The sequence below is a fragment of the Nannobrachium achirus genome, assembly GCF_963921795.1.
Source record: "Nannobrachium achirus genome assembly, chromosome: 11".
Taxonomy (NCBI): domain Eukaryota; kingdom Metazoa; phylum Chordata; class Actinopteri; order Myctophiformes; family Myctophidae; genus Nannobrachium; species Nannobrachium achirus.
Window position 1 is genome coordinate 20329015 of NC_137820.1, and position 17122 is coordinate 20346136.

At 43.1% G+C, this 17122-nt stretch overlaps 1 protein-coding gene across 1 annotated transcript in view; it reads left to right on the forward strand.

Annotated features, from left to right (window-relative positions):
- The window catches only part of fkbp16 (FKBP prolyl isomerase 16), a gene marked incomplete at both ends in the record, with an annotated part of 36354 nt that extends 20616 nt beyond the window's left edge, over positions 1-15738 (forward strand). The window contains 5 exons of the mRNA XM_080736932.1: positions 8477-8697; positions 11198-11385; positions 12360-12437; positions 15374-15538; positions 15652-15738. Coding sequence (XP_080593058.1) covers positions 8477-8697; positions 11198-11385; positions 12360-12437; positions 15374-15538; positions 15652-15738 — 739 coding nt within the window. The remainder of the gene's footprint in view (positions 1-8476; positions 8698-11197; positions 11386-12359; positions 12438-15373; positions 15539-15651) is intronic.
- Between the last annotated feature and the right edge of the window lie 1384 nt (positions 15739-17122).

Here is a 17122-nt window from a genome sequence, read left to right on the forward strand (position 1 = left end):
TAACGACGTTGTATGACAAGATGACAAGATTTATTCAGACTCATCTGGTCAGCCTATTGGCTCTTGGCCTATCTAGCATAACCCAACATTTAACCTGCACCATGATGCTAGTTGTGGTTCAACTGGCTGATTCTTCACTTGTCGGGCTACCCTTAATAAACCCTCAAAACCCTCGGAGTCGGAAGATAGGCGCAGGGCTGTGATTGGATTCATTTTAACAGGCTGAGGGAGCCTGCTGAAGATTATATGGGGACGTTTGAAGAGCTCTGCAACCCCCAGGCTGTAGGCAGTGGCTACCCTTGATCCCTGCTGGAACCCCCACATCCCTACAAGCCAGACAAACAGTAAACACAAACCGAGGCAGTAGTAGTGAAGAATAACAGCCGACAGGCTGTTTGGTCCTAAATCATAAGCAGTATACCTGGGGTGCTTCTTTTTTTTGTGTGTGCAACAAATTAACCGGTGTGGCATAAGGGGAGGAAAAACAGCTGTGACGATTCACCGAGGCAAGGATTAAAGCTAAGCTCCTTTGTGTGGCTGCGTTGGTGCGTCCACCCAAATGAAAACACAGACAACCAACAAAGCAGTTGATCTGTTTATCACCGCAGAAAGGACAGCGTGCAAACGAAACAAATCTTCCTGCACTCCATTAGCATACAATTCGCATTTATCATCAACATGCTGGCCAGTTATCGCCATAGCAACTGCTATGAGGTACACTGCAGGCCTCTCCATCACTTAGGGGTTGTGATAAAATGAAGAGCATGACGTCAAAGGCGCAACTGTCTGTTTTTTTTTTTCCTATCCGAGGTTCTTTTTCCTTCCATTCAGAGTGGCAAAGGTGTCCTCATGGCAGATAACACGAAGTGAGTCATCTGCTGTGAGAGCCATAAACATTAATAAGGAAGTTTGCTTTGCAGCAGTGCGTGAGTCAGATGGGTCATCCTTGAATACATGCACGCCATAGAGGTGATATGAAGATGGGAGACAAAGCTCGTTTTTAAGTGAGATTTTATTTTAAGTGAGAACCGTTTCTATTCATAACAGAAGAGCACGGGATGGAAACATTTTGACGCCATGTCTCTGTTGGAGGCAATTCTTCTAGAGTTCAAGTTCAACTTGGACTTATTGGAATATTTCCCTCGCAATAAAAAATAACCTCAGTGATCGACACGTTTTTGACCAATGATTAATGTGTGACAAGTTGTTCCTCTATACAAACATTACTACATTTTACAACAAACTACAAAAGCATCCAACTGATCAGCCTGGCAGATGGGTAGTAGGCATCATACATCATGAGGCCTTTAGCAGTACAGAATAGATGAACACTAGACCTTACCCGTTCGAAGATATGTGCTGCAAAATATGTGCAGAGTGTGGGTTATGGGGAAAGTAACTGTAACTGCATGGTGTGTGCGTGAGAATATGTGGGAGCATCATAATGTAAGGAGCAGCCCATGGGGGAGTGTATATTTATGATGGATACAAATAATTTAACAGCAAAATTAGGTGAATAGAAGTATGAGGATGTATTTGCTTGCTCCACATAATTTTTCCATACCCGTTGGAAGATGAGACACACATCACCCGTTGCATGCGTGACCCATGCAGAGAGAGAGAGAGAGAGAGAGAGAGAGAGAGAGAGAGAGACTGCAACATTCCTAACTGTGAGAGAGGTGTGTGTGGGCCCAGGGCTACAGATCCCATGGCCTGGAGGAACGGACCGTAACCATGACAACAGGCTGTAGAGCTGTAGAGTGAAGAAACGCTAATAAATAGCTAGAATTTGGGAAAAATGAAATTCGGGCTCCGTCACCGTGTGTATAATGCTAATGGCCAATGACATGTTAAATTTTAGATCAGTCGCTGAAGCGAGTGAATAGATAATGCATTGTGTGACTGACTGACCTACGACAGACCGATCTCCCTAATTATTATATGGATAGCCAACAGACCTATAAGAGACTAGACAGGAGATAGCACAGAATACCTTGGTTAACATTCTATTTTCTGCCAATCCACAGATAAAGTTGTATTTTGCTACACGCCATGATGTTCAAACCGGGGAGGAACCAAGTTCTAGAAAACAGGATAATTGACTCATGGACGGAGAAGATAAATAACACATTTCACTGCAATACCTTTGTGGGATTTAGGAAAGATTATTTTTGATATTTTGCCGACGCTCTCTGCCTTGGATATTTTACATTGTGTTACTGAAGATGCATGTGCTGACTGCGGAGCAGATAGCGTTATATACTGTAGATCTGTATAGCTCTACTTGGACTGGCTTTCTAAAATTGGTTCCTCTCACTGAACCAGTGAACCACCCACAGACGCGCTGTCTCAGCTAATACTTACGTCTAATGTCTAATGTCGATGTCTCCAGTATTTAACCCAGCTTAGCCCTTTTCTTCCCATGGGCTTTCTCCCACTTCTAAATCTCCTGCTGTAGTCTATCTGTGTAGCCTACTAAATGAGCACATACTTAAGTCCTAGGACGTAAGCAGTACTCTTGGGTCAGATGGTTACTAGTGGGCTAATTTCATTCTTGCAAAGTGACTAGAATACTATATAGTCTTCTTTTTAAATGTATGTAAAGCAGTTTTTATGGTTTGTTTCTATCAACATAGCTGATCCTGTACATTTTAATTCCCAATTCACAATTTATATGGAAGTTCTACAATTTTGAATACACTTCACATTAGCTAACATCTAAGCTTGGCTGTGATTATCAATACAACTGGAAGATGATTTTTATTTTAAAGGGAAACTAGATAAGTCTACAGTATGTGTCTATAAACACCCCACCTCCTCCCCCCCTCCACTCTCGGATAGGCATCAAACAGGTTGCTGTCTTTGATGCTTTAATTGATTAGAGAGAGCACTAACGAGCACAGAACAGGATTGACACTTTTATGGCCCAATCAATCAACTCAGTGCACAACCCCTTTGAAGTTCAAAGGGAGCAATTAAGAGCTCTGGCCGAGCTCTCCCCTCCCCTCACAGATATAGAAGTCCCTGCAAGGGACGAATGTCCAGTGGAATGTCAACATAAACAGTGGAACAAAACCAAAATACAGCCAGAGGGATGTGTCTTTCTGCAAAGAAACACCCCAGCATAATTAGAGTGGCTGATAGAGGGAAATGACTGCTAAAGTATGTATATACAATACATACTGTATATATAAAATAGAAATACCCTTAAAGTTACGTAGTTTCCATATTTTAGTTACTTAGGGCTCAATTGGCCCAATAAAGCATTATAATTTAATGTTTGTGTGAATGCCAGAACATAAAGTAAGAGTTAATTATTCTAAAGGAGGCAGAGGACTACAAAGAAAGAGAGAGCGGGGGGGGGGGGGGGGGGTTCAGCCTACTTTTAAGTGGACTGAGGTTCCAGATTCAGGTTTCACTGTGAGCCAGTGTGAGGGCATGGGGCTGAGTAATGGTGGGAGATGACTTTGTCCCGCTGATCAGTCTGGCTATGTGTGTTTCCTGTCTGCTCTAATCAGACCCTGGGGGCTCATTGGCTGGACTCGATGCAGGAGTGTTTCTGTGTGGTGCCGATCACTAATGCCCTTCTTGACACCATAAACCGTATAGATCTGTCAGCACATTGCGCTCTCAAATTACACTTGACAGCACTCCAATGCTACCTGTTTTTCTCAGAGTTTGTGACAATGGCGTATCCGCTCCACACAGTGTCCAATGCAATCGGTCCATAATTACAAACACATACAAGCATGTGTTGTGTTCAATATAGGCCTAGCAGTTAGTGTATGCAGTGGCATGCTTACCATCCATGCGCCAAGCTCAGCTTAACGATTCAAAGGTCACCTGTCCAATACTGCAAGAGGATGATTGGCTGCTTTTGTGAGACATCACTTTGAATCAGACAACCTTAGATCCAAGTAGTGTGTGTGTGTGTGTGTGTGTGTGTGTGTGTGTGTGTGTGTGTGTGTGTGTGTGTGTGTGTGTGTGTGTGTGTGCGTGTGCGTGCACGCGTGTTTGTGTGACTTTAATTACTTTTATATGAGAACGCATCAATGATTTTGAATTGATTGAATGTTCCCCATCTGGTCTGAATAACTAGCCTTGATGTAGCTGTACCTGAATAAGGAATGACTCATCACTTCTCATCAAATGTATTCCTATGTGACTCATGGCCAGCAAAATGGGTGCCTGTGGTCTTCAACATTTTCCAATATCTGGCATCCAAAATGCAGTTTATGTGGTTTACATTTTGATTCTGTGACATAACCTTGCTCACTTTCAAGTCTTAGCTTAAAAATAAATGTAAATCTGTTGTATCAGAGGGATGCAATTGTCATCTTACACATACAAATAAATAACTTAAGAAATTAATGAAACTATATACAGATCCATCTTTTAAAAAAAAAAAATATTGTGTAAAAAAGCATTGCAGATGCACCCCAAATCATAACTGACAGTGGAAACCTCAGACTGGACTTCTAGCAACTCTGACTTCAGAAGGTTGACATTTCTCTATATAAATTCTTGTTTTGAGTGGTCTTGTGTAAAATTGTAATATTTTGAAATATGCACTTTTGATATTCATGTCCAATCTAAATCAAAATTTTAACACAAAAAGGTTGGGAATAATTCACTGCATGCACAATGTATCTCTAGAATATATGAAAGTTTCAAGAAATATATGAAAGTTTCAAGAAAATGTACTTTTACACAATATTCATTTTTTTTAGACGGATCTGTAGAATAATATGTAAGATGTTTTGCTTTTGATGTGGCGTGTGCACACATTCTATGGTTCCGCTCTTCTGTCAGATTAACTTGAAACTGCTGTGTGAGGATCTCTGAAAGCTGTCATATGGACATAGCACAGCAGCCATGGTAACATCAGAGTGGCATGGGTGACACAGAGTTTCTTTACGTAACGCCAGGGGCGTCACACCAGATTCTGGGCCCTGGGTACAAGGATTGACTGCGGGCCCCCCATGAATGTTAACTATTGAAAAATAGCAGATATACAAGCTCACAGCGCGGCACCGAGTGCCACGCTGCGAGCTTGTATATCTGCTATTTTTGAAAAATCTTGAAAATGTGTGCAAGAAACCTATGTCAAGGACCCCCAAGATGATATGTATTTGGCCACGGACCCCGATCTCAAAATATTAGTTCCAGGGACCCCCAGAAGCAAAATTTGAGTTAGAAATGTTTGCTTAAAAAATACAAATATTCAAAGATTTTCACACATTTTCACAACTTTTCAAAAATAGCAGATCTACAAGCTCGCAGCGCGGCACCGCGCTGTGAGCTTGTACATCTGCTATTTTTCAATAGATAAGGTTATTAGGGCCCCTCCACCTTGTGGCCCCAGTAAAGCCCTTTGCACACAGGACAGTTGCGTTTTTTTCGTTTGCGGCATGAATAAAACGCATTGGATTTGGTGTGCAAGGCTGTGCGGAATCGACGCTGCGGATCCAAAAAGGAGTCATAAAAGGAGTGATGAGTTTTTTACCGCATGCGACAAGACGCACGAATCGAACTGGGTTCGATCGAGAAAAAAACGCACGGCGGCAGCCACTCGTCGCACGGCTAATTCGGAGCCGGTGTGCATGAGGTCATAGATAATCATTGTTTTCTTTTCAAAAAATTATATTGTCCGTTTTATCCGTGCGGTTAAACGCGCCTGTGTGCAAAGGGCTTAACTCAGTCCCACTTTCCTACCCCTTGTGACGCCCCTGCGTAACGCTGCTGTGATAACAACATCAGTCTCAATAAAAAAAGTGTGTCCCAGAGTCACAGCGATCCAAGGGGATGCTCGGCTAACTTTCTCTAAAGAATGCAGCCAAGTGTTTTCCTCAGGGTTGACTGATCGAGTCCTCATTCAGAAACGGGGCCAGTGGAATCCCTATGGGCACTGGGAGTGGTTGTTGGATCTGGCCTCAGCCAGTAGGATGACAGCTATACAGTGTATGCATTGTTGTTAGACACGGTTACATAACGTGTAGCCTTTGGAATATTGTGAAATACTGCCAGATAACAGCGGCAAAGAAAAGAATAACAAGTGAGCAAAGCAAACCACTTGAGTATTCACATGCATGCAATGTCATGACCTGGGAAAATCTACTAAGGAGGAGGAATCAGGATTAGTCTCTCATCATTACCAAGGCCCTCTCTATAGAAACACTCATCATGTTACCCAATATATCCCAGGCCAAGTGTCATAAATGTGTTCTACAGTGGCCGTATGCTCACCCATTACACAACCAAGCTAACTCTAGGTGAGTCTTTGAAACTGTTAAGAGTCAGATGCGAAAAGGAACAGATACAGCAAGCAACAAGTGGTTCCATCACAAATAGTTGTGACAGGCTTCTACTAAATGCCTTGTGTGTAAACCAGTTTTGGGTAATGTACACTACTGTATTATTAACCCAGTAACTAGTTTTACAGTATTACAGTTACAATCCAAAATAACTCTGCATTAGTTCTTTGTGTATACCATCAGGTTTGAGAGGCTGCAGAGTGTGCAGTTGGCTGACTGGTGACTCCTCCTGTGAGGTTAATTCATCATTATTGTTCATTCCAATAAAGTGGATTCAGTACTAAAGAGGGACAGCGAGTGCATAGGAGCTGGCTAAACAGGCTGTATTGCTTTTTCAGAGGGGGGGGGGGGGGGGGGGGGCAAGGTGTGTGTGTGTGTGTGTGTGTGTGTGTGTGTGTGTGTGTGTGTGTGTGGGGGGGGGGGGGGGGTAATATAGAATTGATTGATTGATAACCATCATACTGACAAATGCATACATGCATATAATTGTATCTGCCAAAAGAACAAAACACAATAACAGTCGAGAGCTTATATCCATTGTGGTCCTTTGAGTGTGGTCCAGCGGATACAGTCCCCGGGAGGAGAGGTGAAAGGGTAACCCGATTCCACCTGCTGACACTGCCTCCCACCGACAGGCGGGGGTAGGCTACGCTAATTCTGTTAGACAGACATAAATTGTGTCATTGACACAGCCAGGTTGAATAATTCATGATTTGACACAACTGCACGGTAGCTGCTATCACCTTGCACCAGACTGGCACTGGCGTTAAATGGCGATTTTAGACAGTCTGTTTGTTTCTTTCTACTATTGCATGTGACATTTGTTTTACAATTCTAGCATACGGTAAAGGAGAATGTAACTTTTAAAAGCGTAAGGAAAATCGAAGATCATTTCCTCGTCCTCTCTCTCTCTCACTCACACACACACACACACACACACACACACACACACACACACACACACACACACACACACACACACACACACACACACACACACACACACACACACACACACACACACACACACACACACACACACACACACACACACACACACACACACACACACACACCGGAATAAGAGCCACCACAGAGGTAGTGCTGATAATACCCCATTGTGTGTCATGTGGTTGCAGAGGCCGGATGCTTGGAAACTAAATTAACTTTCCTTCTCAGTGATTCTTGAGTAAAGCTGAGGCCGTTCATTGCTCACAGGTACACCAGTGACCAGTTTACATTTCTTGTCTGCTAAAAGGGACTTGAATAATGTATTTCTTCTTCATCTATCAGTGTAGGCTAGTATCTTGATATCTCTTCAATGTTTGGATTTGTTGTTGTTGGTTTTTTGAGTGATCAAGATTTCAGCAACCTTGGAACAGCCCACCCAGTTAATTAACGCTGGGTCCCTATTTTGGGCATGTCATTATGGGTGAAAATAGACGATTTCCAAGCTCACAACACATCACGATTCGATGCACTGTGAGCTTGAATATTGGCTATCGGCTTCACTGCTTGTTTTATAGGGTGTCTTCTTCATATTGTGGTACTGTGGCTGGGAGCCTGTGGGAGGACTGTATACTGTAGCAGAATGGGGGCCCCTATCTATACCTGCATTGCAATTAGGGGAAGCAATTCCAACTGGAGTTGGTCTACTGTACTGTGGCTGCTCACTGCTCCAGGATGGATCAAATGCAGAGGACACATTTCTCCACAGGGACAATAAAGTATATAATGCACCTCATTACCACTTGCTTGAAGGCCTCTGCCTTGTCTTCCACACTGCAAAATCCTCAGTATTTCTAAATGTAATTGCTTTACAAGACCTTGAAATTGGTTGCCTGGCTTCTTTTTTTTACCCCTTCTTCATCTATTAGAAGTAATTGTTGTACATTAAGTTACTTTGAACTTAATGAATTTATATGTAAACCTTCCAAAAGAAGCTAGCATTCTATGAGAGGACTTTAAACATCTAAAGGGCACCTGTCCCTCGTGTTGCTCTTGTATGATGAATAATATAATAAGTGTACTTGGCAGGCCCCCCGGCATATGCAACAACATGAAGTGAATCCTAAAGCTGATATTTAAATATCCTTACCTGTGTTCCCTCACTTCCCCATGATGTTATTAGTCATGTATGAGTGTTTGTGTGTGTCTGGCAGGCATCCTGATATTCCACCCTGGGCAGCTCTACTCTACCAGCTCCAGCTCCTGGACATCAGAGACAAACCAGACCCCCTGACTCTGCCCATACCCGACCGCATCCGCATTGGCAACGAGAAGCGGGAGCGAGGGAACTTTTATTTTCAGAGGGAAGAGTACAGCATGGCTGCAAGAGCCTATTCCATGGCTCTGAGTGTACTACTCACGTGCAACAAAACTGGTAACTGACCATAGAAATCTAAGGTTTATATTTACGCAAACATTTTGAATAATGCCAGACATTAATCATGGCAGTTGACTATAAAGTCTTATTGTACACCTACTGGTGCGTAGGAGTGAACATCTAGTATAGTGAAGAGGACAAACGTCCTGCACACAAATACAAATGTATTTAAATAAATCACATTGACCTGACCTTCATCAGGTATCTGCAGATATCTGATGAAGGTCAGTTGACCGAAAAGTGAAGACGCTGGGTGAGCCTGTTGAGACATAACCGGTGGAGCGTCTAAACGGAAGTACTGTAGAAGTTTCGTTGAGGCTGTGTTGAGATGGTCTTTGTAAGTACTTCTAGGGGAAGTACATACAAAGGAAGTCCTGCCCTATAGACACGCTCTGCATAAGGTCGTAACCGAGCTTTACTCCTCAGACTATGAGAAATGGATGAGAGCAAGGCTAAGTGAGGACAGTATCCGGGACATTTTACCATTAATACTATAACTTGAAAAGAAGACCGAAGCACAACTCAAAGGTTAACAACAGTGCGTAGGACAAAAAGTAAGGATATCAATGATACTGTAGAGAGAGGTCCCGCACACTGTCTGGAACTTCAAAAAACGTATAGCTACAGTAAACAACACTTCGGTCAATAGACCTTCATCAGGACAAAACTTCAATGATGATTTTTGAGCGGTGTTCCTGTCAGGAGACAACCACTCGTACATCAGGCTTTGTCCGTTTGGGACGCTTAACGATATTAACTCTTTTACTGCCAGATGTTTTATTTATTTATTGGGTCTGGCGCCAGCAAAAAGCGGCTTACCTTTGCGACGTTATAGTAGATAGATAGACATTTATTTATTTATTTATTTATTTTTTTGGATTGTGCAACATGCACTTTGGCAGACCAGGCAGCAGAGGGCGGCGTCATGCAAGAATTAATGTGAATTTGGCCGTTATGTGTTGCCATCCATTGAGGCCAGAGGTCACAGAGCCACAGGGCCAGAGAAATCAACACGGAAGAGAATTGGTCTCCGTTGATGTTAACACATAAGGGATTTTTAAGACCATCACTGCGGGCGATGTGATTACAGTACACGGCGGCGCGACCCCTCATCAGCTTACGGACATCATCAAGGTAAACGAACGAACGGCCGTATTGGCGCGACGCGACACAGAGAAATGGGGCGAACGGGAACGTCCGTAGCAGTAAAACAGTTAACTCATAAACACGGCTCACTTCACACTGGGTGTGATTTTTTAAATACTGTACCCCCCCCCCCCCCCCCCCCCACACACACACACACACACACACACAAACTTTCATAGCCACTTCTTATGGAACTTTGTCAGCTCTGACGTAACAGCTCTCTCTCTCGACCTCTGACATTCACTAATCACGCCACCACAATGCAGAGCCACATCTCCCAATGCAGGGTGACAGCCGCCATAAATGTTTTAGCATAATTCTAATGAAAATCAAAGCTAATCAGCTTTCATATTATTTCCACCACATTAATTACTTTAATTAAGGAGATGGCGCTGTCACCCCAAGAGGGGAGCATGGCGGAGTGGAGCATGTACTGGTTCATAACGTGTCAATGATGATGGACCAGTTGCTGAATATTCGGTGGTACTTAAGGAGGAGGGATGAGATCAGGGCCATCAGGTTCATGTGTTTAAGTGGGTGGAGAGGCAACCGGTGAGAAATCATTCGGCACGGACAGTAACATGCGACTCCTGCTTTCAGGTCTGTTGCATTTACTTTACAATAAAATTATTCTATAATCAATAGAAATGTAAACTCACCAGTCACGCACAGTAAAAATATCCTATAACCACGCAACACCCCCCCCCCCCCCCCCCCACACCCACACACACCTAGCCTGGTTCCAGCCCATAGACCCCGCCCACTCTCAGAGTAGACTGTCAGCTGAGTCTGAAATCAGGCTAACACACACCTCTCTTTATTGGGCTCTTCATAAGCCGGTCAATTCTGTCATTAAGGAATCTGAACATCACGGAAACTGTCTGAACAGAACAGGACAGGTAGCCTATTTCCTTATAATCCCATTAGGATGGCCGTTGCCATGGAAACCATTACAGTCCACTCAAACTATCTAGAACTACTTATCATCTCTATTCTACATCCTTGAAAGGATGGAGCTTATGAAGGGAATCTTCGAGCAGCATTATCTCTTCGACACAAAACTAATGACTCGCACTTCAGGTGTTGACCCTAACACCATCCCAGAGGAGCGATTGAGGCGGCACTTCCGTAACAGAATACATTTTAACACAAGCAAAAACAGGAACGCACGCAGCCTTCACTCCTCACCCTACAATACCTCAAATACCTGATCCATCCCACTCGCTTTCAGCTGTTTTCTGTCGACATTGCGCCTCAGTCACTAAAAGGTTAGAGAGGACAATGTAGGACAGGAAATACCCGTGACAAAGTGGCAGGTGTGAGAGTCTTATGTGGACCTGTTGTATTGTAGATGGCAACAATGCAGGTGTGTTGGCGGTGGCGGAAGAGGAGGAGGTGAGGGACTACAGGGTGAAGAGTCTGAACAATCTAGCCGCTGCTCAGCTCAAACTGGAACAGTACGAAGATGCACTGAACACCAGCAGGGATGTTCTGTTCCTGGAGCCTAACAACGTCAAGGCCTTGTACAGGACAGGAAAGGTGAGGCCACTTCCCTTTGGATTTCCTATTGCTGGTAAACGTAACAGAAACGGTTACAACTCAAGATTATGGTTTCAGATCATGAGGTTTAACCTCTTAAACCCTATATATTTAGTTGACTGGGCTCCCCTAGGGCTCTAGGTCTGCCAGTCTTTCCGGGGGCAGACCTCCATTCAGAAACACCCCCACTTAGAAACATCCCCATTCAGACTCTAACCCCCCACTGAGGTTAGGGTTAGGGTTAAGTTTAGGTTTAGGTGACACCTCCATTTAGAATAATGGAAGTCAATCTTAAGACACCTCAGGGCGAAAAGCGACCTCCCCCTTTAGGGCGAGGCAACAGTGATGTGGACATCAGGGATGTGGATATAAGGGATCTCCATATATGGGCATAAAAGGGATTTGTTCCCCCTGGCATCACAGGGATCTCTCTAACAGGGCATCATTAATATTGATGAGTGATGACATTAGGGAACTCCATATATGGGCATAAAAGGGATTCTGTGTGTGACATCAAAGTGAAGCCAGAGCGTGATGTCAGAGCGGCAAACCCATTCTGGTAGAGTGGTTCCCCTGACATCACAGTGACATCAGAGCATGGTGTCAGAGAGGCAAACCCATAGACCGTAAAAATGTGTACACGTATGGACAGACGGACAAGCTGTGACGTTTCTCATTGTAAACTGCGACCTTCGGTCGCAATAAGCTCACAATGCATCGCAATATGACACATTGCGAGCTTGCCTTGTAGATCTGCTATTTTCTCTGAATATTTGCCCAAGAATTGTGAAGCTAGGGTTCAATTGGTTAATATCAAATAAACGGTATTATTCGTATTCTTTGTCCAAGGAAGATTCATGTGACCACTCACAATGTAAGGCTACTTTTTGCTGTAGCACTTTGAGGACCCTGATCACTGCCATCTGTTTAACTTTATTGTCAGATTTATGGGTGTATTGCCTTCTCTTTTTCAGATCCTGTCAGACAAGGGTGAGTATAAAGAGGCAATGGAGCTACTTAAAAAGGCCTTGAAACTGGAGCCTGCTACTAAGGTGAGACTCTATATGGGTGAGCATGTCTGTCCTTTCGTCACCACCTGTGCTTCCCTTCCAAAGACCGCCTGTGAAACCCAACCATACCACACACACACACACACACACACACACACACACACACACACACACACACACACACACACACACACACACACACACACACACACACACACACACACACACACACACACACACACACAGAGCAAAGGTCATTCTAAAATAGCTCCCTAAAGTCAACCCAAATTAATGATGGACTAATTTGTGTTCACTTCATGCAATTCTACAAAGATACTTTGAATGCTATTTAACCAAAAAGAAAACTACCATGATTTTTAAATATATATAAGACTACCCTAACCTTAACCTCAGTAAAACTATGCCTAACCCTAACCTCCGTGGGGTGAGGCGCTATCATTCCTGCCGACGCTACATTGTCGTTGTTGTGGATCAAAACGACCGCTTGTTCCACCCCGCGCCGCACAACGAGCGCTCCTGTTCTCAATTTCACTGAAACTCAAAAAAACTGTGACATATATATACACACACGCGCGTGCACACTATATTTTTACATTACGTGTGGGGACATTACATAGACTTCCATTCATTTTTATGCAAGTCCTGTGGCCTTACCCTAACCTCTATCCCTAAACCTAACCGTTGTGGGGACCTACTATTTTGTCCCCACAGTCAGAGGTCCCCTGCAGGTGACTTTGTGAACATGCGTTTAGTCCCCATAAGTATAGCTAGACACACACGCACACGCACACACACACACACACACACACACACACACACACACACACACACACACACACACACACACACACACACACACACACAAGACCTGTGTACTGGCTGAGCAAGTTGAAATTTGGGGGGGCTGCTCTCCATTCCGACATGTCTCCATTCTGACATTGACTTCTTATTGTCGGAGTGGCAACACTTCCATAGAGGTTAGGGTTAGGTATAGGGTTAGTGTCGGAATGGAGACATGTCGGAATGGAGACATGTAACCGAAATTTGGACAACTCACAAACCCATATAAACACATTCATCACACTGGCAATTCCTATGATCTTAGTGCATTATTACTCGTGCTCCTTTGAGGACCTGTTCCGTCTTGCTTGTGTGGGTAGTGCAGTCTGCCAGATCCTCCACCTGACCACACTGATTAGAGTTGTCTGGAAAGCCCTGCACCTCGTACGACCCAGACATCAACTAAATAATGTCCCTGACAGCAGATAGAAGGGTTGCTGCAGTATCATACTGCAAAGAAGGCCATGACACTTCATACTCTACAACAGGGATTTCCAAAGTGGGTGCCGTGGCACCCTAGGGTGCTGTGATGCCAGTCCAGGGGTGGCTCAGAATAATTTGATAACATTTGGAATTCATCAATATCACTTCACTATGCTTAGTTAAACAGACCTGATATGCACTGTACTTGAGGAGTTATTTTTCCATCTACGGCCAACTCTCTTCACCAAATATAGCACATCTACAAGCTCACAACGCGTCAAATTGTGACGCGTTGTGAGCTTGTAGATCGGCTATTTTTGGTGAACCTTCCCCCCAGTTCAGTCAGTTTTGATGGAAACGGATATTTCTCTGTGACATAGCCTACCGTATCGCAGATGTGCATATTTAAGATTCTAAAAAATAACTGTAATGTAAAAGTTTTAAAACCCCTGCTCTACAATGCCTAATGAACAGCACTCATCCACTGACCTACAATGGAGAATGGTTAAATATAACAGCAATTGTAACATTAACCGCAGAGGCTTTCACTTGATCAAACCTACTGTTGGGGTGAAATGGCAAAACATTGTGAGATACAAGATAATTTACTAATACAACACAGAACACAAATCATGGCATCAACTCTTGTCAAGCCACTGTTGGCTCTGCCCCTCTAGAACAGACCTAAAGTGCAGTGCCATAGCTGTGAATACGTCTAGTCTCGTCTAGTCTAGACAAAACTAAAATATCTGCTGGCTTGGTAATTACACCCTTGTCTCGATGGCGGATAAAATCCTTTTGAGAAACTTAATTTCGCTGCACTGTGAGAAGGAACTGGTCTACGGTGTGAAACTGGTGGCAGGAAGGGGAAACAGATTCAACAGATAATGAATTATTATAATGAACCACAAAATATTGCCTCAGTTGATTCTGCTGCGTTGGTACAATAATTCTTCACCTAACAATTTTTAAGATCGATTTTGAGCACTTTGCATAACAGTAGAGCAGGGGTCTTCAACGTTTTCAGGCCAAGGACCCCTTAGTTGAGAGAGAGATGAAGCAGGGACCCCCACAACCTTTTTGTAGATTCCATATAGTTTCATCGTTTGACAGCACAATCATCAGTGTATTTTGGATTCATGTCAATTTGAGTTTTCAGATATTTAACCACTTGAGCCGTCATTACCTAATAAACTTGACCTTTTACTCTGTACTTAGTCTGCTCTTTTACCCCTCTAGAGCAAACCTCTTTGACGAAAATAGCCGATCTATAAGCTCACAACGCCTCGCAGCGCGAGGCGTTGTGAGCTTGTAGGTCTGCTATTTTTGGCTAAAGTTCTGGATATGGACACTAGGGTTCAAGTGTTAAAAAAAAAAGTTCTATCACTCAAAGATTTAGTAACTCTTAGGGTCCTGGACCCCCTGTTGAAGACCCATGCAGTAGAGCATGCAGTGAAATTAAACTTTTAAATAGGTAAAGAATATGTGAAGTTTGTTTTCTGTTGAGTTTCAGTCATTTGAGCAGAATGTATTTATAATGAGACTTCTGCTGCCATCTACTGGACAACGTCAATATTACAGTATCACATGTAAAGATCCTATTTTAATTCAACTTTGTAATGAGATGAAGGTATTTAGATAAACTTGCTTTTAATAACACTTGTTTTTAAAATGTTTTGTCTTTTTCACCCAAGGCAATCCATGTTGAGTTGTCTAAAATTGTCAAAAGGCAATCAGGAGGCTGCGAAACCCAGAAATGGAAAGCTAAACCTGCCCAGATTCTTGGAGAGAATATTGCACCGTTTCTTGGAGAGAATATTGCACCGTTTCTGATCCCATCCAAAAAGAAGCCGCCGCCTGTAAGCCATTCATAGCTTTATCCGAGTAAGAAATGTCTTTCACTCAGTTCAGTTTATAATACAAACCAGTTGTTTAAGTATAGATTGTTTTTGACTGTTGTTTGGTGTTTTAGGGAATGTCATGGAAGTTCCTGCTTGGAGCTCTGGTGGTGGCCTTGGGCAGCCTTGTGACATCAGTCATTCTGACAGCAAGAAACTGACATCACCAACAAAGGAAGTATCTTCTTCACCTCCAGGTTATGCAATAAAATAACTGAAGCAGAAAGACATGGCATGCACTGCACAAAGGCCACGGTGACAGTGATGCTGATCTCCCAAGTTTTTACATGAGAGTAACAAAGTGTAGTAGAATAATGTTCTTCGTTACATGACTGTTTTTAATTTATCAAGTGCTCGTCAAAAAGAGTCACAATTTGAGCAAAAACACGATCACAATCCCATCATCCCTCATATAAAAAGCTGCACTAATGGCAACTAATCTGATAACAAATATATGGCAAAAATAATTGCTATCTGCCATTTCACTGTAGCTCATAAGACCAGAAGAATTCAAAACAGCAGGGAAAAACATTGTTCAGAGTTCAACTGAAACAGTGAAGTAAATGTGTTGCAGCTGTAATGCCTTATTGCTTACAGTGACGCTCAATAAAAGATTGATTGAAAAAACAACTTGTCATTATTTTCCCACCACATTTTTTAAGAGGCAAGTAAATAGACATTTATTTTCTACTACTTCTGAAATGAGTCAAACCCTAACACTTAGCAAGACATTTCAATTAACCACATGAACCCTGGTGTCCCTATTCTGGGGCCAACAATCGGCCTAAATAGCCAATCTACAAGCTCACAACACGTTGTGTTGCAGCACCTAATGCATTTGTAGTTGGTCTTTTCTTTTTTTTTTTACAACGAAATTTGGTGTAGAGGGAAAAAAGGGAGGATGACTAGTATACACCCCTGGGGGATGCTGGTCTATGGTTTAAGTTGTGTGACGCCCTATAATATGGCCTTTGGCTGGCTCCTCACAAGGGCTGTGCACCATGAGATAGCCCCATGGCCTTTGCCAGGGTTTGTGTGCGCCTGTCTTCTATTGCAGTGTGCTGGTTGGTGGCTGGAGGTGATCAGGTGATGAGACACACGTGACTACTAGTGTCTCCCCAGAACTCTTGCCCTTGCTCTTTCTCATCTTCCTTCCACATGGGCTACACTTGTGTTTGCATTGTTTTAGTTATGTTTGGCATAGATTGGCAATAGGATTCCCTGCTTTGTTGGAAACAGTCGTGTTGATCATTTCGTTTTTAAATGAAGGGGCAGCTGACCCTGATAGGTCGTAGCGCGTTTCCTCTGTGGGCTTTGAAAAATTTCACTTTTGACACATGAGCATATAGTGCGTAAATACCTGCTGCAATTAGCCCCTGAAGACTAGAGTTCTGAAAACATTTAAGTAAGTAAGACAAATGATACCGTGTTGATGATGGAAAGTAGTCAATCCATGTGTACCATAATATGTACATGCAAATGTGAACTGACACAGATTTTGTGCCTAACTTCTAATAATAAAAAAAGAGAGTTCTGTTTTTGATC